This window comes from Fusarium sambucinum, chromosome III (genome assembly GCF_050947815.1).
Source record: "Fusarium sambucinum isolate potato_lamoka chromosome III, whole genome shotgun sequence".
In the NCBI taxonomy this organism is placed as follows: Eukaryota; Fungi; Ascomycota; class Sordariomycetes; order Hypocreales; family Nectriaceae; genus Fusarium; species Fusarium sambucinum.
In genome coordinates, this window is record NC_139292.1 from 3,511,430 (window position 1) to 3,533,115 (window position 21,686).

The 21,686-nt window shown below is 47.3% G+C and overlaps 10 protein-coding genes across 10 annotated transcripts; 4 read left to right on the forward strand and 6 right to left on the reverse strand.

The window, feature by feature from the left end:
- Positions 1 to 3,709: 3,709 nt before the first annotated feature.
- On the reverse strand, positions 3,710 to 5,349 carry FSST1_011322 (WD domain-containing protein; the record flags this gene model as incomplete). The annotated part of the gene is made up of 3 exons (XM_083234443.1): positions 3,710 to 3,962; positions 4,010 to 5,079; positions 5,125 to 5,349. 3 exons carry the CDS (start codon positions 5,347 to 5,349, stop codon positions 3,710 to 3,712), a joined length of 1,548 nt encoding a protein of 515 aa, XP_083081018.1.
- A 509-nt stretch (positions 5,350 to 5,858) lies between these two features.
- On the reverse strand, positions 5,859 to 6,920 carry FSST1_011323 (uncharacterized protein; the record flags this gene model as incomplete). The annotated part of the gene is made up of 1 exon (XM_083234445.1): positions 5,859 to 6,920. One exon carries the CDS (start codon positions 6,918 to 6,920, stop codon positions 5,859 to 5,861), a length of 1,062 nt encoding a protein of 353 aa, XP_083081019.1.
- A 508-nt stretch (positions 6,921 to 7,428) lies between these two features.
- Positions 7,429 to 10,246, forward strand: FSST1_011324 (MutS family protein MSH4; the record flags this gene model as incomplete). Its single annotated transcript, XM_083234446.1, has 6 exons — positions 7,429 to 8,079; positions 8,125 to 8,446; positions 8,489 to 8,529; positions 8,573 to 8,930; positions 8,975 to 9,375; positions 9,419 to 10,246. The coding sequence occupies 6 exons, from the start codon at positions 7,429 to 7,431 to the stop codon at positions 10,244 to 10,246; spliced, it is 2,601 nt and encodes an 866-aa protein (XP_083081020.1).
- A 63-nt stretch (positions 10,247 to 10,309) lies between these two features.
- Positions 10,310 to 11,532, reverse strand: FSST1_011325 (inositol monophosphatase; the record flags this gene model as incomplete). Its single annotated transcript, XM_083234447.1, has 6 exons — positions 10,310 to 10,418; positions 10,464 to 10,595; positions 10,640 to 10,711; positions 10,759 to 11,211; positions 11,259 to 11,310; positions 11,355 to 11,532. 6 exons carry the CDS (start codon positions 11,530 to 11,532, stop codon positions 10,310 to 10,312), a joined length of 996 nt encoding a protein of 331 aa, XP_083081021.1.
- Positions 11,533 to 11,885: 353 nt separating this feature from the next.
- FSST1_011326 (Dehydroquinase) lies at positions 11,886 to 12,338 on the forward strand (the record flags this gene model as incomplete). Its single annotated transcript, XM_083234448.1, has 1 exon — positions 11,886 to 12,338. The coding sequence occupies one exon, from the start codon at positions 11,886 to 11,888 to the stop codon at positions 12,336 to 12,338; it is 453 nt and encodes a 150-aa protein (XP_083081022.1).
- A 64-nt stretch (positions 12,339 to 12,402) lies between these two features.
- On the reverse strand, positions 12,403 to 13,458 carry FSST1_011327 (xylose isomerase-like protein; the record flags this gene model as incomplete). Its single annotated transcript, XM_083234449.1, has 1 exon — positions 12,403 to 13,458. One exon carries the CDS (start codon positions 13,456 to 13,458, stop codon positions 12,403 to 12,405), a length of 1,056 nt encoding a protein of 351 aa, XP_083081023.1.
- Positions 13,459 to 14,132: 674 nt separating this feature from the next.
- Positions 14,133 to 15,151, forward strand: FSST1_011328 (uncharacterized protein; the record flags this gene model as incomplete). Its single annotated transcript, XM_083234450.1, has 2 exons — positions 14,133 to 14,364; positions 14,412 to 15,151. The coding sequence occupies 2 exons, from the start codon at positions 14,133 to 14,135 to the stop codon at positions 15,149 to 15,151; spliced, it is 972 nt and encodes a 323-aa protein (XP_083081024.1).
- Positions 15,152 to 15,797: 646 nt separating this feature from the next.
- On the forward strand, positions 15,798 to 17,282 carry FSST1_011329 (major facilitator superfamily domain-containing protein; the record flags this gene model as incomplete). Its single annotated transcript, XM_083234451.1, has 1 exon — positions 15,798 to 17,282. One exon carries the CDS (start codon positions 15,798 to 15,800, stop codon positions 17,280 to 17,282), a length of 1,485 nt encoding a protein of 494 aa, XP_083081025.1.
- A 94-nt stretch (positions 17,283 to 17,376) lies between these two features.
- Positions 17,377 to 18,600, reverse strand: FSST1_011330 (beta-lactamase/transpeptidase-like protein; the record flags this gene model as incomplete). The annotated part of the gene is made up of 1 exon (XM_083234452.1): positions 17,377 to 18,600. The coding sequence occupies one exon, from the start codon at positions 18,598 to 18,600 to the stop codon at positions 17,377 to 17,379; it is 1,224 nt and encodes a 407-aa protein (XP_083081026.1).
- Positions 18,601 to 19,012: 412 nt separating this feature from the next.
- Positions 19,013 to 20,697, reverse strand: FSST1_011331 (general substrate transporter; the record flags this gene model as incomplete). The annotated part of the gene is made up of 2 exons (XM_083234453.1): positions 19,013 to 19,749; positions 19,797 to 20,697. The coding sequence occupies 2 exons, from the start codon at positions 20,695 to 20,697 to the stop codon at positions 19,013 to 19,015; spliced, it is 1,638 nt and encodes a 545-aa protein (XP_083081027.1).
- Positions 20,698 to 21,686: the final 989 nt, after the last annotated feature.

Here is a 21,686-nt window from a genome sequence, read left to right on the forward strand (position 1 = left end):
GAAACCCAAGCTGAAACGAGCAATGGATGGATATCGATACTATTGAGGTATCTCTTATGACGACTTCATGTAGATGTAAAGCTGAAAATGGGAGTGAGAAGTCGAGGAGGCGTCGCTTTTTGTTGAGAAAAGTAGCTTGTCGCAGGCAAAACGCCTCTTTGTCGCAGATGCGCTCAGGTATAACGGGACCGAAAGTGGCGAATAGTACCGCAAATGGGACAACGCGCGCGGTAGAGAAAGATGAGACGTTTGCAAGGATCAGAGTCAAGATGAATTGCAACGAGAAAATCTCCGAGTCGTGAGATTCGTCAGGTGGTTTGAGTTTGGAGAGGCAGGGTCAAGCTTGGGTAGCTCCGAGATGGGCTCAAACAAACAGAAGAGGGCCGACTGGCACTTAAAGGATTTGAATGGATTGAGAAGAGGTATTTTCCGAAAAGGGAGACAACCTATAAAAGAGCCCTGTTAGTTGAAAAGGTCTAGGCCATGATTATACGGATGGTAGGATAAATAGAAAGACAGGGAATAGCCAGTCGAAGTAGAGTACTCACTCTGACGTAATGCTTGATTGGCATGGATGGAGACATGTGCTGAAATGATAGACAAGGGGAGCTTGAGCCTCAAGAGAATGACTTGACTGACCTGACTTGGATCTATATGGTACCTGATAAAGAATTGATCACCGAGTGGAGAATCACAGCACGAACGGTGTAGATGGAAAAGCAGGACGTGATGAAGGGCCGATGATATCCAAGAGGGCAGTAGGCAGTCTACTACAGAAACAGGACAGAAACAAGAAAAGACAATGTAATTCAAGCAGTTCAACAAAAAACAGAGACATACGAGATCAAGCGTGACGTAGTTTGCCAGAAAAGAAATCGGGATCAGTTGTTGAGAATCTTGAGACAGGAGAGTTTGGTCCGTGATCCACGACCCAGTGTAAGGAAGTCGAAGTTAATAGCTGACAGAAGTACGACTTTAAGGGGTGTACAGCATTTGATAGAAAGGTGAAGAAACTACGGTTACAATGGTAAGTTCCCAATTATAATACTACTCTGAAAATTCAGTTAAGAGTCATCTTTACCACAACTTCATCTCTTGACATTTCAACTTTCTTGAAAGAAATCGTAAATTTGACGCACAAACGGCTGGTGTTTTCTGGCCCACAGTAACAGCCTGTCATTGCTCTTTAGGCGTTGTTTAGCGGGTAGGCTAAAAACGAGCCCCAGAATACCTAGCAAATGGACAGAAAAACAAGGATGATGTACAGATGATGAGAGATGTTTGGGGAAGCCAGCAAGGCACAAACAACAAAATGGGTCGGGAATGTTTTTACTTGACCGGGTGATAGATTCCGGAGTCATCAGATCTCGATGGGTAGAGAGGTACGTACTGACAATGTCTCGAAGACCTCCAGAAAAAACTGTCTGGTTTTGGTGTTGATCAATAGGGAAGGACATTTACATCTAGACAAAATACCTCTCAGTAACATAATGTCTGTCTCCAATCTCAACTGCAAGCTACACAATTACCCCAAAACAATAAACAGGCGGCCTCTCGAATCTATACCCTCTTTCGTCGATCATGCACTTCTCCTCTTTTACCTGATGCCAAAGTGCAACCTTGGTCAGAACATCTACCCGGGACATTTCCTCCAGTCCGTGCAACTCATCGAGATGTGAGATGCATGAGAACAAGGACGTTGCATCTTTAAACGGGTACAAAATACCTGAATTTCCCATCTCTTGTATCTACCTATTCACTGCGTTCCATGGCTTTCTATTCTGGTCTCATGCATCCATCATGATAGTCAACACCACCACAAACTTCCAACCACATGCCGAGAAGCCACCATTAGGCTGTCTTCACTCCATCACAAAATATTCAAAGTGGTACAAAGGTGATTCGTCGTTCTAACCTCGATTATCTCGAGCTCAACCCATACCCTTGTTAATACTGGGTGCACCGGCCCGTCTACCATTTCCACGCCGTCTTACACGGGCCGTTTCTACTTCCCGAGCGCGTCGCATGAGTTGAATTCATTTCCTTTGTTTCCGTTCGCTTCAAAGTAAAAGCCGCATGAACCGCGCGATTGGAAGCTGTGCATCACGATAGCCGGATTATGCTGTGCGTGCCCGCGTATTGGGTTGCAATATGCACCTTTCCCACGCCACCACAAAAGCTTCAACTACCAACTGTAGAGCCGTTTATTAGCGATGATTTCTAAAATCTTCTGCTCTAAAAGATCTTCAGGGGACCCTAGCCTATTGATGCTCTCATCGGTTTGGATGCACCCCGCAGCTTGACCGTGGTGGAGTAATACCTGACAAGCTTCAGGCAAGACTTTGTCTCGGGCAATAGACATGGGATGGGAAATGTGCCTGAACAAGGGTCGATGTTTGGGGTAAAGAATATATCCGGTTCGTATTATTTAGTTTGCGACGTTTGGGAACATGGGTGAATATCACGCATGAAATCCTCATGTGAATATTGCCAAAGATTGTTGGGAATACTTAGCATCTGCATGTAACACCTCTCCAACTTTCCATCCAAGCTCCTGTAGCATCACACTCGTACAACATTCGGCCCCAGCAACAGGGTTCATCGGCTTTCACCTGAGCCCACAGCCGGAGGACCGGGGCCCGCTACGGGACCGGACGGGTCATCTCAAACGGGACATGTTCGGCGATGAGAAGTATTTTCTCTTCTTGGCTTTACGTGAGTGATTTATTGATGAGTCTATGGATTAGACGTTGATAGTAATACCATACGCAGTAAATCTTTCAATGTTCCCCGCATACAATATATTGGATCTTCAACCCCGATGCTTCCCGGCAACCATATCATCCACTCATAATCAGCGGGGTAACCTCGTGGGTGCTCATGGCAACTTGTAGGGCAGCTTCTAGAAAAAGAAACCTAGCAGCTGCATAGGAAATGCAGTGCCGGTCCGGTTCCCATAGAGGCTGCTGATTGGAATCTGCACCTCCAAGCTTTGCGCAATGACTCAAAATGACAAGTCCATAGACAATTCCAGACATTTCGACAGGTGGTTAGGCTTCGGCGATATTTCAGGCTCTCATGCAAAGGACGATAAATTTAGCTCAACTTAGTGGTGATGCTACCCCACAACACCACCTTCTAGACATTTCCAGCGCATCGTGAGCTTCACCTCAAACAGTTCTCTTCTACAGCTTCTGTCATCTTTCTTGTAGGTTTGAAGTCGCTATCAACTGTAGACAAAAATATGTCGTGCTCCATAGATCTTACATGCGAACCTATCAGCGTGACACTGCCTAATGCGACACTTTCTGTAAACGTGCTGGTCGTTTTAAAAGGTGTCGTGCTCTGGGTATAAGACAAGTGGGGACTGAATGCAGGTTGGGCCACAGCAGGTCTAGATGCTTGAACGCAACTCCCGCGCATGCATGATCTGTTGCAAATCCCGCTTGACAGAAAAGCAGGGTGCTACTTTGAAGTAGTATTGGGTAAGAATCGGAAGTTTCCCGTAGGCAACACCACCACGCCGCGCGTATATTTCCTTTATTGATTATATCCCCAAAGATAAGCATGCCTCACTGCCCCGACAAAACCCATCGAGACACAGGCATGTAGTTTCAAATACACAACGGATGAATGGTGCAGCAAACAGTTTGTGAATCACTTCAGGGGTATCTTGACTTTTAGAGTAACAAACACCATTTTGGGGATTCTAATTTTGCCAGACCCGGACCGCCTTGTCCTTTCCGCCACTGCCGACTCTCTTACCGTCCGGTGCCCAGTCCACCGCGTACACTTCGTCCTGGTGACCCGGTAGATCATTGGAGAGCTTGTGAGATGCCATTGACCATACCTTGAGCGTTGTATCCTTTGATGCTGTGACGAGAAGTCTAGAGTCTGCTGAGAAAGCACACTGGTACACAGGGGCTACATGACCGCGGAGTGTGTTGATAAACTTGCCATCCCTATTAAAGTCAGTATGCGAAATTTGAATGGATATCGGATGTCTTACCTGGCGTTCCAGAGCTTGGTGTGGTTGTCCCAGCCTGCACTGGCAATGAGAGTGCCATCAGGAGAGAAAGTGACATGGTTCACTTGCTTCTGATGACCCAGCATACGTGCGACGGGCTTTGTGCTCTGAGAGGGATCCCAAAGGTACATGGTAAAGTCATCACTGGCACTGACCAAGCGCTCAGCAATTCTACCTTGGAAACGCGCTGCCTTTTCGAACCTCTCCTTGGCCTTGGCTCGCTTCCCTTCCTCGGTTTCGGGCACGGGCGTGTGGTCGTAGAATGCAGTCCTCAAGACGAAATCTGTTGAGAGGGCAAGATGATTCACCCAGTGAACGTGAGATGACAAAGTGTGCACCAGTGTTCCCTTCTCGGCGTTCCAAACTCTGACTGTCTTGTCGTGACTTGCGCTGTAGATCAGACCTTCTCCTCCCCAGCGCACACAACTAACACTGCTCTTGTGTCCGGACAGGACATGCTCGGTTTTACCAGAGTTGACAACCCATATTCGGACTGTTGCATCCTTGCTAGCACTGGCAAGACGTGGTGTACCGTCTCTCCAGAGGTGATAAGGCTCCCAGACCACATTAGTGATCCATTTTGAGTGACCAGTCAAGGGGTTTCCAACGGGCTTTCCAGTATCGGGGTTCCAGAGACGAACTGTCTTGTCAAAACTTCCGGTAGCAAGTCGCGCACCGTCGGGGGACCAAGCGACTGCCAGTACCCATCCAGAGTGACCCGAGAGAGTGTATTTGGGAGTTCCAGTCTCGGTATCCCATATCCGCGCGGTCTTGTCTCCAGATCCAGTTGCCAGACGGTTGCTGTTTTTAGGGCTGAACTGTGCTGCGAGGATTGCTTCACCATGACCGGGGATCTTGTGGGACATGCGCGTAACGGGCTGGACCTTGAAAACGGCCTGTGGCTCGGCGCTGAGGGTAACGGTCGTTTCGAAAGGGTTCTCGATGCCATGATTGCGAAGAAGCTGGAGGAGATCGGTAGGGTATTGGTCTACGATGATATCGCTACCGGGTATGTGAATTCGGAATCGATATGGGAGAAATTCTTCTCTTTCCTAGATGAAGTTAGCGATATTCTTAGTGTTTTAAGCCAGACATACTCTTGCAAGAAGTGTGTTCAACAATAGCGAGAGGTTCTTCTCAGATGCATCGGCCAGAGGAACTTCAATCACATCGGCCATCTGCTTGCCATCTCCATCAAGGAATCGAGCCTTGAAGGAGCCAGCTGGGCCAGCAGCGATCGCTGTAACATCTTGTTGAGTCTGCGTTCGTTCGAGAGTCTCTCTCTTCTGTCGTTTCGACGGAGGGGGTACAATTGTCGCCATTTTGAATTATCTGTGTGGTTACTTCGCAGTCTGGAGAATTTCAGAGCGCCCGCGAGATAGTGGGGCAATCGGCAAAATCTTGAAAATTTTGGCGGTGAAGAGCTGCAGCCGTTATTCGGAGATGACAGAATAAACGGCCAAGAACATAGGCTGAAATGACATAAATTGATTGGTGATTTTGTCTTAAGACTAATAACCAGGTTTCCCATCCCTGATTCAATTCGCTTTCTATCTTTCCTAGTAGCAACATTGACCCATTTCTGTCAAACGAATCTAACTCAAACACCTAAAATACAATTCCTTACGCCCTTTCCCTGGAAACGCCATAACCTCAGAGTTCATACTGGAAGTATGCCAACCACATCTCTCATTACGTGCAAATCATCACTCCCTCTTGCTTCGGTAGCATGAGATTGACAGCTCGAGTGTATGCTGCTGCTTGGTTGTACTCGAAACATCCTAGAAAGGTCTGTAGAGCTGGTGCTTGTTGGACTGTTCGAAGCATACGCCTAATTCTGCCCTCCCTGTGATGTTCGTCCGCGCATCCTCTTAGGAGGTCCGGCATAGTGCTGGAATTGTGGCATATCCATAGTTGGCACAGGAATTGGCGTTTGTTGGGGATTTTGTGGAAGATACATCTGTGTCTGCATCAAGACTTGAGCCTGTGCCTGAGCTTGAGCCTGAGCTTGTGCCTGAGCCTGAGCTTGAGCCTGAGAAGTCTGCTGCGGCAGTGGCTGTTGTTGAATGTGTTGAACATGCAATTGCTGCTGCTGCTGCTGATTCTGCCCAACAGCCTGCTGACGGCGCTGCCTAGCCCGTTGCTTCTGTGCTGAGCTTTGTCTCTTGGTTTCTTCAATCTGCCGGTGTCGTTTGTCTTGAGCTTCTTGACGTTTTTGTCTCTGCAAATCCTCATTCTGCACAGCGTAGATGGCGGCGATACGGAGTTGAAGTTGTGACAGAATTCCAATCCTGTCTGGGTGCGAAATTTTACGGTATTCGCTCTTGAATTGATGAAAGGTATCGCCGGTCAAGCGGAGAACTGCGTTTGAGACACCTGCTACCTGGATTGCGGCTTGAGTCTCTGCATCAGGTTGAGGACCATCATCTGCCCAAGGTGTCAGAAGTGGCGTGCCAACCGCATCCAAACTCTGCTCGCCATCCAGTTCGTCAGCGATATTGGTCTCGTCTTCGCTTGCGGGTTCGGGTGTTGGTGGCTCGGGTGTGCCTGGCTCGTGGTTGTGCTGATTGCAGGTAATCGTCAAAACCCATCCACCCATGGTCTTTCGATGAACTGCTTTGGCCTTCCATGGGCAATCAGTCTTCTTTGTTGTTGTTTTGTGTTTCGTAGCCATACAACGATACGGACGACCGCCTCGATCGCAAACGAGATCGCATCGTACTATATCGTTTCCTGGAATGTCTGCACCGCCTACTTTGCCTCGATGGGATCTAGCTTTGACAATCTTGTATCCCTCCTTTTCCATCCGCTCGCTGAGCTCCTGGAAAAGCTCTTCATAGCTGTTGAATATACCCGAATGGGGTACAGATACTGCCTCGAGGATACCGAACATGATGAGTTGACGCGATCAACGCGTTCGGGACTCGACGATTGGGGTGTGTGGATTTGGGTATTGACCGGTGTCAGACGTGAGCCGCGCGTATCCCAACAGCGGGGAGGTGAGGAATTTCCGAATCGGGTAAAGTTCGGTAGTTCTTCACTTCCAACCGAAAGGTGTTAAAACTAACTCACTAATGCCTATTTATGCTGTCGGGTATCAAGTTCTTTGATGGAGAAAAATCATAATTGATGATTGAAGGAGTTGAATTTTCTTTACGGGCTGTGGCGGGCTGAGCGTATAGCAAGCTCCTGCACGAGCTTAACGGCGCCTTCCTCAACTTACAAAAAGAAGATTCTAGGCAAGAGCCATGCTACTTCGACGTGTCGTCAATACTTCTTACTGCAAGTCTTCGATCCACTGGATATAATATAAACACAATCTCGCTCTTATTCATTACCAAAACCACCCTAAGCGAATAGTCGATCAAAGTGAATGAAGTGTACGCAGAAACAGAACAACAATGTCACGATCGATTCCGTCCAGAACGGACAGTCGAGCGTCAAGCTACTTCCAGAACAGTAGTACTCGGCGCCCAGGTACCTCTGCGACAAGTGGCCACCATGGTCCAAGACCACAAACAAGTCTTAGTGGTTATTCAAGCTATTCGGCCTCTGCCACGAGCGTATCACGACCTTTTACTACATGTCCTGGGTCCAGACCGGGTACATCTTCAGGAAGGAGATCACGTACCACCGCAGCATCCTCAATCTTTGGACCTGGCGAAGCGCAGGATATCGTCTGTGCACTGAGTGAAGCTCGTGGAGTCTCTCCGGTTGTAGGTGTGGCTTTTGTCAATGTTTCCATGGGTGAAGTTATTACCAGTCAGATTTGTGACAATCGAGCATATGTCAAGTCAATTCACCAGATCCAGTTATCATCACCGAGTCGTATTGTCTTTATGTCAACGGCCTGTCCCCCAAATAATCCCAGCACCCTCTTTTCTCTGGTACAAAATCTCACTTCTGACGCCCAAATCGATGCATTTGAGCGTTCTGCGTGGTCCGAGACGGAAGGACTGGAGTATATTCAGAACCTAGCCTTCAAAGATGATATTGAGCCATTGAAGGTTGCTACACAAGGCAAATTCTACGCTATCAGCTCGTTTGCAGCAGTGAGTGAATAGCCCGGACGGAATACAGGCACTGATCGGTTCTAGGCTATGAAGTACATTCATCAGAAGTTCTCCATCAATTTCGTGCCGCATTCACTTCGAATTCAGTATCGCCCTTCTGAAGATACCATGATGATTGACATTTCAGCAATCCAATCTCTCGAGATCATGCAGAACCTACGAAGCTCCAAGTCCAAAGACTCGCTATTCGGGTTACTAAATCACACATCCACCCCGATGGGTTCTAGACTACTTCGAAGTAATATACTCCAGCCACCGACTGACGCTGAAAGGGTTGTTCTCACTCGCTACGATGCTCTCGAGGAGTTGACAACAAATGAGGAAATGTTTCTAGAGATCCGAAAAGGTACGACCACAGACTAGTGAGGAATTTAGCTGACATTAATAGCCCTCAAGCTGTTCCATGACATTGAGAAGCTTTTGACCAAGGTATTTGGCCAATTATGACCTCTATGTATACTAAAAGTAACAGTTGATCATCGTGCATACGAATGCCACCGTCCAAAAGGTTGAAGAACAAATCAACCAGGTGCTGATGGTCAAAAGCTTCCTTGAAGCGATCCCCGAGCTATACACAGCGCTAGGCCCTGCTACATGCGATTTGATCACCAAGATTCGTACACGTTGTTGTCCCGAGATCACAAACCCTATACTTGACAAGATCCGGCAAACTATCGAAGCAGATGTCACTTATATGAAGTCTGCATTAGATCTACGCAATCAAAGAACCTTTGCTGTCAAAGCAGGTATCAATGGCATGCTCGATGTTGCACGCCAGACTTACAAGGAGCTCACCGAAGAAATTCATTTACATATAGATGCATTGAATGGTGTGTTTCGTGTTATCTGCTGAGATATAGCTAACGATGAGCAGAGACTCACAAGGTTAATGCTACTCTCAGATACGACAATGGCCGAAAGTATTGGTTGCGCTTTCAAGCAGCCGACTTTGATGATCGACCTATACCAGATATCTTGATCAACGTGGTACGAAAGAAGGACAAGATTGAATGTCAAACTCTCGACTTGGTCAAACTTAATCTAAGACTTTCTGACACCTCTAACGAGGTTGTTATTCGCAGCGACAGTGTTGTGCAAGATTTACTCAAGGAATTACGAAGCCATGTACCGCACCTGTTCCAAATTTGCGAATCGATTGCCCTCATTGACATGATATCATCCTTTGCACAGCTCGCCAGTACGAGAGACTATGTGAGGCCCGATATCAGCAGCACGCTGGCGTTGAAAGCAGCCAGACATCCTGTTCTTGACAAGGTTAGTAGGAGGCTTCTGTTGAACACATCAGCTGATTCTTTAGAATATGAATGGCAAGTTTGTACCAAATGACTACTATTCCACCGAGCAATATTGCTTTCATATTGTGACCGGATGTAATATGGCCGGGAAGAGTACGTACATTCGAGCCGTCGCATTACTTCAAATCATGGCACAAATCGGCTCTTTTGTACCTGCAGAATATGCTTCTTTCTCTATTATCCACAACATCTTTGCTCGTGTCTCTCTAAGCGACAACATTGAAAGCAACCTCTCCACCTTTTCCGTGGAAATGCGCGAGATGGCTTTTATTCTGAGGAACATTGACGACAAGAGCCTCGCAATTATCGACGAATTGGGCAGAGCCACGAGTAACAGGGATGGACTGGCTATTGCGATTGCCATGTCTGAGGCTTTAGTTGAAAGCAGGGCATCCGTCTGGTTTGCGACTCACTTTATTGATCTTACCAAGGTTCTGGCAGATCGTCCGGGTGTTCTCAATCTACACCTTGCAGCAACTAGTTCTACAACGCCAGAAGGAATCCCACACATTACGATGCTTTACAAGGCCACTTCAGGTACTATCAAAGGCGAAGAACACTATGGTATCAACCTGGCTAGAGCGATTGGACTGCCTCAAAGCTTTATCGACAAAGCAGAAGAGGTGGCAGAGGATCTTCGAAAGAAACGGGAAGCGAGCAAGCGCAGCTCAGAATCGTCAAGGCTTGTGGCCAGACGAAAGCTGATTCTCAACCTACAGGATGCTTTGAGACAAGCCAGAGATTCAGGTAGCGAGGAAGCTCTTCCGGGTTATCTGACTCGACTTCAGGAAGAGTTTGTTGCACGTATGGAGGAGGTGGATAACATGTAGCATGTGGGATGAGCAGAATTCTGTCTATCGTGAAAGGAACTCTATGTTGATTGATAGCATGGCCTATACGCCGGGACGCTTGTAATCTAATTCTCGAACTCGCTTCCATACTTCTCGTACTGCCCGTTCTTGTGTCTGGCGTGCAGTTTCTGTTTCCGAAGGACCTGCAGGGCTGACAAAGTTAGTAGGATCCTGATTATTGTTTGAAGCAACTTACCGTATCGCTAGGTATAATCGACCACCGAGATGCGCCCTTGTTACTTCGGCAGTTTCTAAATCGCTGGGAGGATTGGCAGTTGTTACAAGACCACCAGCTTCTTCGAGAATCGCAAAACCAGCAGCGACGTCCCTGTTGATGTTAGCATTTAATCTTGAGACAGTGTCGAGACGTACCATTCCCAACAACCACCTTCCCACCAGATATCTAAAGAGCCCATTGCGACATAGGCAAGATCCAAGGTTGCGCTATAGCAGTCAGCAGGGTGCATTGGCATATGAGACTGGCAACATACCTTCCCAAGCTTCGCACGCCATGAACCATTCCACCCTTGCCTCCTCGGCCATTTCTCTCTGAAGCAAGGTTTACAAAAGACTCAACCTTTCGCGACAAGTTACCATCTGGGATATCTCGACGGTCTTTACCCCATTCACATGAGAATGTACAACCACTAGGGGCATTTGCGGGCATCGGGGGGATCGGGTTTCGAATCAATGGTAGTCGTTGGGTCTCATTTAACCATGCGCCTTGGCCTGTGCATGATGAGAAGAATTGGTGAAGGAAAGGTGCGTTGATAACACCAATAACCGGAACACCCTTAACGACCAAGGCTATGGATACACAAAACATGGGAAAGAGATGTGTAAAGTTGACGGTACCATCAAGGGGATCGACTACCCATGTTGGCTTGTCTTCAACGAGGTAGGTTCGCGATGCGCCAGCAGAGTATGACTCCTCTCCCAGGAATCTAATCAAGGTCAATGGATGCGATAACGACATTGGCAGCAAGCTTACCCATGGTCAGGATATTTACTGGCGACAGTTGTACGAATAAAGTTCTCGACATCTAACACACTTAGCCATGACCCTAAATAAGAAACAAGTACTAACCGCTGTCAGTCTTGGTTACCAGGTCTACCGAGTTCTCTTTCTCGACATATGATACGGTAGTGGAAGAAGTGCCATGACCATCGATGCGGCGCTGGGCTGCAGCCATGAGCATATCTCCCGCATCCTTGCCCAATTGCACAGCAAAAGCATAAATCTCAGTCAACTGTTGGCTATCCATGTTTACGGTATCGTTTTTCCAGAAACAACAAAAGGATAAAAGTCAAGTCTGCGATGGAGCTATTTTGTTCAAAAAGAGCCGCGTCGAACCGTCCCCAGATCTGTTTCCGCACTACGGATTACGTGCGCTGCGGGGAAGCATGAAGCTGTCAGATCGATGGTGACAATCGGTGGAGACGAGGGATGAAGCTTTAACCGGGTTGCGGGGTGGCTTGGGGTACCTTTCGTGGGTACCGACAAAATGGAGATTGATGGTCAAGAGGACGGAATTATACTTTTGCGGGGTATAGTTCATAAGATGGCGATTGCGAGATGAATTGGATGAGCAGAAACACCAGAACACATCACTTCATCATGTCTCGTCGTCTCCTCCTCCTCAACGGTCCCAACCTCAATCTTTTGGGCACAAGAGAACCCCATCTTTACGGCTCAACAACTCTTAAAGACGTCGAAAACGATGCAGAGAAACAAGCATCAAGTCTCTCAGCCACAATCGAGACTTTCCAGGCCAATTCGGAGGGCGCGATAGTGGATCGCATCCACGAAGCACGAGGAAACGTTGATGCCATCATCATCAATGCGGGCGCATACACACATACCAGCGTCGCCATCCGAGATGCTCTCGTGGGAGTGGACATTCCCTTTGTTGAAGTTCACGTTACCAATGTTCACGCCAGAGAGACATTCAGACATCACAGTTATTTGTGCGACAAGGCGGAGGCTGTCATTTGTGGGTTGGGTGTTTTTGGGTACACGGCTGCAATTGAGTATGCTGCTAAGCATTTGAAGTTGAGGACAAAGTTATGATAAGATATAAATTAGATGATCAAACTTAAAAATCGCTATGGTATTATGCTAGAATATGATGGTGTTACAGATTTGCTTGCAATCTTGGTTGAACTTGATCAGAAGTTCGCAGTCCGAGATCAATCTTCATCTTTTCAAACGACTCGGCAGCTCTTTTCGCTGTCTCCTCGGGAACAATCTTGTCTGTGTCGAGAAACCTCCTGTTGAACACCTCGAAACTCAACCAACCCTCGAACCCAAGTCCCTGCACGATAGCTCGGAGGAGCTGCTTGCTTGGGAGGTAAGCACCATACGAACTCTCGCCGTAAAAGAGTCTCGCGTTGCGCGACCAGCTCATGCGACACGGTTGCTCTGCGTTGTAGAAGGGGTGACTCTCGTTCAAAGGCGCATCAAGTTTCTCACCGTCAGCCACTTGCAAAAGAAACACTCTGGAGACATCAACTTCTGTTAGGAGTTTCCTAATGGACTCTTGTGTCACTTGGTCGCAATCAGCTGTCTTTCCATTCTCAGCAGCTGGATCAGCGTAGATCCGTCCAAGGATGTTATAAGTGTCGAGACACATTCCAAAGTTGGATCTGTCAACTCTCTGCACCATTTCCCAAGACTCCTCCCACAAGGATAGCCTGGTTCCCCAGCACAAGGCCTCGTAAGCGAACCTCACCACGGGCTGTTGCTGCAATCCCATCTCGGCAGCACGAGTGAAGTCAGCTGTGTGGACGTCCAAGTCTTCAGTTGTCTGCTCCACGGGAAGGAAACTACTGGGAAATAGGATCAAATCCGTGTCGAGGGCGTGAACGAGGTCAAACCAGTGCCTCAACTCATCAAACTGCTTCTCTTGGGCAACTCTATCGACAAGACCACCAAAGTGCATAAACGGTTGGAGGCAGATGATGTCGAGGGAACGGGCTTGGCAGAGGTCATGGATTGTTCGGGCGGCGATAACTTGGTTGGCGTGGGTGGCGCCGCCTGGGAGCGACTTTGACAGGTCGACTAGGTCTTCGTAAAAGACTTCTATGCCTTGGAAACCGTACTTTGCGGCCATGTCGAGCTTATGGGGGAGGGAGTGACCTGCGAAGCAACGGCCTAGGGACATTGTGCAGATGCTTGGTTTGTGAGCCATGTTGATGGTTGATGTTTGTTGAACTCAGTGATGGTGAAGTGATAACTCGTTGATATGACTTGTATAGAGAGAGATCTAAGATGAACTAATAAATATGACGATGTGGCACTTGATATAGGAAACAAAACCGGATATTTCCTTCTCATATAATAACAAGTCAACGATAAAAGGATCATTCATCCAATGTGACCCCATCTGATCAATGCGCATCTTTTCCGTACTCTATGTATCTGTTTAGGTCGTCATTACCCGTTACAAGGCGGCGACAACCGCTAAAGATGATACAATACGTTTTTCCAGAACATTTCCCATGTTTGCCAGGCAAAACTTTGCCCGACTTACATCATGGGGTTTGTGATGGTGGTGTAAGCTTACCCGGGATAGCGATGGGTAATTCTTTAACCGGACCCAAAGATTCGGCAATGCAATCCATACCTCTGAAGCACGCACTGATGTAACCCCACGATGGGGGAGTTAGTTAGTGGAGGTTAGCGGATATTCGGAGGAAAAACCCTCGATTTGATGATTCTTTCTTTTTGTCTTTTCTCTCACTGGATGCTTTTGATAGAGAGTACTTTAGACGTTGATGACCCAGGTTAATTGAGTATTTATCATATCATATCACATTATTTTCTTTATATCATTTCTCATATTATTCTCTATTCAATCTCAACATGTCTATCCAACAAATAACATCTTCTCCTACTGGAGACTCACTCCAAACCAACCAAGTCTCACAACTTGAACGACATGGATACTTGTTTGGCAAGAAACTGACAGCATCGCTGTCGCCCTTTCTTCACGATGTTATCTACAAAGCCCTTGGCTACAACTGGGGTCAAGTTCGCCTTGACTCGGCTGATATTGATGGTTTCTTGCAACTGGCGCAACACCCTGACTTTTACGGTACGCCTCTCACTCTGCACCCATGAGCCCCTACTAACTCCTTATAGGCGCCTCTGTAACTATGCCCAACAAAGTCGCCATCATCCCTTATCTGGATGAACTCACAGAAGAATGCCGCGACGTTGGTGCTTGCAACACTCTGTACCTCCGTGAAAGAGACGGTCGTCGTATCTTTTGTGGCGCCAACACAGACGTCATTGGCATCAGAGACTCTTTCTACCAAAACATTGAGAGTCCCGATACCGTCTTTCACAACAAGCCCGCTCTTGTCGTCGGTGGCGGCGGTGCAGCCCGAAGCGCAATCTACGCTCTGCGCAAGAAGATGCAGGCAACAACCATTTACCTCGTCAACCGTGATGAATCAGAGGTAGAAGCCGTCATTGCCGATTGTGTAGCCCGTGGGTACGGTGAAGGTTTGCTGCATGTTAAGACCGTGTCGCAAGCCTCATCCCTCGAAGCACCCGGTGCCATTGTCGCATGTGTACCAGACTTTGAGCCCGTGACAGAAGAAGAGGTTACCGCTCGCGCTGTTACAGAAGCTTTCCTCTACAAGCCCCAAAAGGGAGCCATCCTGGAAATGTGTTACAACCCCACACCGTTCACAAAGCTGGGCGCCATATCGGAGGATAAGGGGTGGAAGGTTATCTTGGGTACCGAGGCGTTGATATATCAAGGACTCGAGCAGGACAAGTACTGGACGGGCAAGACATTGGAGGAGATGCCAATTGAACAGGTGCATGTTGCTATTGCCGAAAAGGTTGCCCAGAGGGCTGAGGCAAAGTTGTGATAAAATAGGGACTGGTGCATTGGGAGGTGAGCGTGCATTGCTTTTGTTTATAGATTTAAAATACGATTGAGATTCCAAACACGTTTGATTCATTTCTCATCATTGTCCTCTGGTCAATTGAACTCCAAATGTCATCATACACTATACAGGGTGACATGCAGATCATTTGGAGTATTCGGCACGAAAGTGATTTCACCGATAATAAACGAAACTACAGGACTCGTGAATACGTAATCTCACTCAGGATAGATCAACTAAATACAGAGTATTCAGTGGTTAAACCACCAAGTTTCGACCATTGGTTGCTAGGTGTGAACAAATGCTAGGATGCCTGCGATAAAACACCAAACAAATAGTCTCAAGACCACAGTGTAGGTAGTAAAAAGCTTGACCACTCTTAGGGTACAAAAATAAATAACCTAAAACTATAGTCTAAGGAGCATAAAATGACCTACTAATTTCGTCTCTTATGTTTACAGCGACCAATTTTTCTACCCTGAGGATATTAGTTTCGCGTCTGAGGACTACCGATCGAAACCATTCCGAGCCAAGGATTCTTCGGCAACTAAACAAATTTGCCGAACAAACGCTACTTATATCGCATCCTTCTCTTTGCGTGACTGGAGACGCTTCAACTCTCATCACAATGGCGTCCTCAATATCTTCGCCAGAAATGGCTCAAATTGCAGGTCATAATTCACCAACAGAAACTCAACGAACAATAAGACGTATCAACGCAGCCTACGACTGGACCGGCCCTGACGACCCAGATAATCCAAGAAACTTCTCATTACTCACCAAAACTCTGAGTATTGCTTCGATAACGTCTCTAGCATGGGCTTCTTGCTTTGCTGGGGTGATATATGCACCCGCTCAAGCATCTGTCGGACAAGAATTCCATCAAGGACGCTTAGCTGCCGTCATGCCCCTGTCGCTGTATAACCTCGGCATGGCATGCGGACCGCTTGTTGGTGCACCTTTATCAGAGACATACGGCCGAAAGACTGTATATGTCGCTACGACACCGATATTCCTTGCGTTTCTTCTCGGATCGGGCTTCACAAGAGATATCGCCAGTTTATCCATCTGTCGCTTTTTCGCTGGCATGTTTGCTTCACCGAATGTGAACAATACGTCTGCTACTATCATGGATTACTGCGAACCAAGATATCGCGGTGCGAGTTTGGGGATTTACTACTCTATTCCGTCCCTTGGTGCAGCTGTTGGGCCGCTCATTGGGGGTTTTGTCGAGAGGCAGCTTGGATGGCGGTGGACACAGTGGATTGCTGTGATAGTCACTTGTGCGCTATATGTCCCTGTCTTGTTCACAAAAGAGACTTATAAGAAAGTTGTGCTCAAACGAAGATCCATCAGAATGGGCATGGGGGACAGTTCATCTCAACAGACTTCTGTCTCCAGAACTATTCGACACTTTTTTACAGTTCTCATCCTCCGACCACTGCATATGCTTTTCACTGAACCAATTGTTACCCTGGTCAGTTTGTATAATGGCTTCATCTTTGGATTATTGTACACATTCATCATATCTGTTCCTTGGATATTCAGACATTACTACAACTTTGGCAAAACGGGCGAGTCACTTTCATATCTGGGTATCACCCTCGGCACTCTATTCGCCTGCGCGCCATTCGTACTGATCGATTTCTCATACTATCAAAAGCGCCTCATCCGATGGAACCAAACTCATGACGGACCACTACCCCCAGAGAACCGTCTCATCTCCTCCATGATAGGGAGCTTTCTCCTTCCCGCAAGTCTCCTAGTAGCAGGCTGGACAGCTGAATACCAAATCCACTGGATTCTACCCATTATATTCCAAGGAATGACCATGCTGGCTTGTCTTTTGATTTATGCTGGTGTGAATCTCTTCATGTTGGATGCTTATGGTCCTTTGTATGGTGCTTCGGCTTCTGGAGCCATGATGTTGAGTCGATACTCGCTAAGCTTTGCGTTTCCAATGTTTGCACTAGAAATGTTTCAGAAGCTTGGCGCGGGTTGGGCAACGACTCTTTTGGCTGGCTGTACGTTGTTAATGGCACCTATACCATGGTGCTTCTTTGTATATGGGGAGCGTATTAGAGCACGGAGTAGATATGAGTCAAGTTTGTAGTCAGGATACAAGAGAATGAAATTATCATAATATCCAGCCTTCGAGAGTAGAGAAATTATTGTCGACATTTCCGTATCCACCTGATCTGACACCATCACTGGTTACCCTCTTTCCAACCAGCGTATTTCCGATAGATATCCTTCCTAATAACATCCTTCAAGTCTGTAGCTGTTTTGGTACTCCCTTCATCCAGAGGTAGAGCAGAACAAATAGCTCCAATGGCACAAATATCATTCTTCCGGTCAATAAACCAAGTCAAAGTCAAACCTCCTCCCCAACTCATCGTGTGAGCACCATACCACCCGTCTACATCCTCAAGCGTCACAGCACCTCCAAGACCATGTCCAAGTTTAGTATTCTCATCAATTCCAACCCTGAAGAAAGGACCCATAGGGCTTGCCAGCATGACTTGATGACCAGCGGCTGCTTCGGGACTGAGATGATTCTGAAACATGTCGTCTACGGTTTCAGGCTTGAGGAGCTTTCCATCGTTTGAGAGGATGGATTGAAGGATTTTGAGGTAGTTTGTAGCAGACATTGCTAGACCGTGACCACCGAAACATCCGATCGAACGAATATTGATAGAAGCGCCTTGACCCATAACAGCACGACCCAGACCTTCAGGATCATCGGGGTTGAGGTCGACAAAGCGCTCTCTCAGATCTTCTCTGGTAATAGGATGAAACTGAGCATCATTTCCACAGCCAAGAGGTTTCAAGATGCGTTCATGAAAACGCTTCTCCAGTGTATCTCCCGTTACACGCTCGACGATCCGACCAGCCCAGTCAAGACTAGACCCATACATCCAGCCAGCGCCGGGTTGATGAGAGAGAGGATAGGTAAAAGTATCTTCGACATTCTTTTTGCCCTGATCCTTTGGTTTATATTTGGCGCTCCACTTTCCAATAGACGGATCTAGAAAGTCGTACGTCGTACCAGCACTATGCGTAAGCAGCATTTCAAGCGTGATTTTTTGGGACGCGTCTTTCAACAATGGCTCATCATTCTCAGACCATCCTGTCAGAACCTTCTTTTCGGCCAACTCTGGGGCTACAGTTGACAAGTCTCCTTTGAGAGTAAGAAGACCTTCTTCAACACACTGTAGAGCAGCAATGCTAGTTGGAAATTTCGAAGCCGAAGCAAGACATAGAATGTCGTCTATTTTCTGAGGTACTTTTTCGCCAGAGAGAAGAGTACGTTGGCCAAAAACAGTGTTGTAAGAAAAGTCTCCTTTGGAATTGGTGGCGCAGATGACAGCTCCGTTGATTTTGCCAGAGTCGACGGCTGCTTGGACCGATTCTTCTATGGTTCTGGACATTGTGAAAGAATGTTGGTTGGACGTTGAATAGGATATGTTGAGCCTAGATAGAGAACGATATGAACTCAAGAATCTGTGCCGTGATAGCATGCTGACCTGAGGAGTAATATTTATGCCATCAATTCATGTAAGACACCTCAATGTTCCTCCGAAGTCTGTCACGTGCATCACAGCACTAAGGAAGATTTACGCCAATTAGATCTCCAAGTTTCCGAACAGACAAATGAGCTTCAATGATGGTCAAGACTATCCGGCCAGTGACTCAACGTGTAGAGATCAACAAACGTTTGCCGATATATCCGAAGTGAACATTGTTGTTATCAATTGTTATCATTTGATAGGAAATTTAAAAATATTATAAATATCAACACGCTAAGGGTATTTATCATCTATAAACCATCGCATCATAATCTTAGGCTGTACCTTCAATCTGCTCAGCCTTTGCCTTTTCTTCTCGCAAGTCAACACCATCAGCGTTGTGTCGGAACTCTTCCTCTTGCAGTCTCAAATCCTCCATAATAATTTTGTTAGCCTTCCAGATAGGCTTAGTGTCGAACAACTTGTCCATAGCCTCCAAAGGCACACCCTTGGTCTCGGGAATGCAGAAAAAGACAAAGAAGATGGACAAGATCATGAGAGAGGCAAAGAAGATGTAAACGCCGAAACCCCAAGCTCGGAACATCTGCTCAGTGAAGCGGGCAATGATAAAGTTCCAGAACCAGTTGTTGGCAGCGGCGTTGGCCTGACCAAGAGATCGAGTGTTTTGGTCAAACATCTCAGAGTTGAGAACCCAAGGTGTACCGTTCCATGATGGGGTGTAGAAAGCAGTGTAGAGGTAGAAGAAGAACACAGCTGCGATACCACCAGAGGAAAGAGAAACATCTTCTCCACTGGCAAGCTTGGACTCAGTGTTGGCGATCTTGATGTATGCACCAATGAAGTACATGGAGAAAGCACCACCAGCAGCGCCAATCATGAGAAGGTTTCGTCGACCCATGTGGTCAATAAGAACCATGAGCCAGACAAAGGTCAAGGCAGTCTTGACGACACCAAAGATACCTGTGGTGAGGAAGCTGGTGTTTGTTCCGGTAATGCCGATCGATTTGAATACGGTGGGACTGTAGTAGTTGATGGCGTTGATACCAGAGCCTGGATTCTGTTAGTCATTGAAAGTTTATAAGAGTCAGGGTTCTTACCGTTTTGGAACACAAAGAGGAGACCACCGAGGAGGAAGCGCCACTGAACCTTGCGGTCCTTGAGAGCGGCGAAAGGCTTCCAGAAACCAGCACCAACAGCGCTGTGGTATCGGTCGATTTCGGTGTCGATAAAGTTAATCTCCTCAACGATGTAAACATCGTCTTGGCTGAGGTTTCGCATCCAGCAAAGGTTCTTGATAGCCTGCTCACGCCTGCCCTTGGAGAACAACCATCGAGGCGACTCGGGAATAAAGACAGCACCGACCATGAGAAGACCAGCAGGGATGAGCTGAACAGCAAAAGGGATGATCCAGGCATTTTCGTTCTGGCCGGGGGAGTAGGGGAGGTGCTGGTTGATTCCGTAGTTGATCCAGAAACCGACAAGACCACCAGCCTGCCAGCCCAGTTCGTAAAGACCGACAAGACGGCCACGAATAGCCGGAGGCGACAGCTCAGAAATGTAAATTGGTGTCATGTTGGAACATCCACCGACACCGATACCGGCCAAGACGCGACCGCCGATAATAAGACCGAGACCCCGTTCACCATTGGCACCCAACATCATACCGGCTCCAACCATAAAGACGGCAGAAAAGATGATAAGAGACCATCGACGACCGAGAAAGTAACTGCTGACGTAGGCGAAAAGAGAACCGAAAAAGGCACCGGCTTGGTAGACAGAAACAATGTTTTGCTTGGTCAGAGCCAAAGCATCAGGTTCGTAATTCTCAAAGTTGAACTCTTGAACGAAGGAAGGCAAAGCCAGGGTGGTTCCGATAAAAGCAGAATCGTAACCAATGGTACAAGCAGCCATTGATGCAATGGCGGCGCATGCGTAGACGCGCCAGTTGTAGACGGCCTTTGGCGTAGGCCGATCCTCCTTGAGAGTCAAGATACCCATGACTGTAACGGTTCAGGGAACTTTGCAATTAAGGTTGAAAAGAAAGTTGTGGGTGAACTGGAGAATCGAAAAAGAATGCCCCAGGACCGATGGGGAGGAAAGATTTATACCAGTCCAACATGGCCCCGACCCATACGTTACCTGGTCCATCCCCCCTAGTCTTCTCCAAAAACTAGCGGATTCTGTACCAGGGGAGGCAATACCTCGTGTCAATCCAACAACCGGGAGGATTACGTCTCCAGCTGGAGTAGCAGTCCGGGGTTTGCGGGGTTGGATCTGCGGGGGAAGAATATGCTTCCGTGACATGTGTCTTGGATCTGAGATTGCATTTTGTGTCTGTTGGGGTAAGAAAACATGGCAATTTTGGTGCCGACAACCGTTTCTCTGGATAAAGACTTATCCTCTGTCTGGGGTCTCCGCAGTGTTACCATCCACATGGTCGAGAACCTAATCCTGTTTCGTTAGTCAACGGCGATGATCCTGTTCTTCTGAACGTTAATCCCTGTCATTTCCCTTGACCGTTGCTCTGCTTTTGGTTTGCCGATATAAAAAGAGGATCAATGTAAGGGTCTACACCTAAAACAGTGGGAATTGTAGAAAGTCAAGGCGCATTCCCGCGTAATAGATTATCATTGCCAAGCAGTCGTATTTGTGATGGAAGAGATAAGGAAGGTAAGAATAGCATGTGAGAACAAAGTGAGGTGAAAATGACACCTCGTCATGAATTGTCCACCTAAAACTCACAGTACCTGACTAATGACAAATTGTTGAATTGCTAACCATGCTCGTGCTCGGAAGGGTAGATGTTAGTGTGCCACTCTATGGGTCAATAGGTTAACCTGGAGAACACATCCAGGAGACACCACACTGATGTGTTTCTGCTCGTCTATCCAGGCTGTAATTTTGATGATCTTGATAAGTCTGTTGTAGAAATTCGAGACATGGTGATCTGTTCTTCGAGTTGTTCCGTATTCTTGGGCCACTGATTT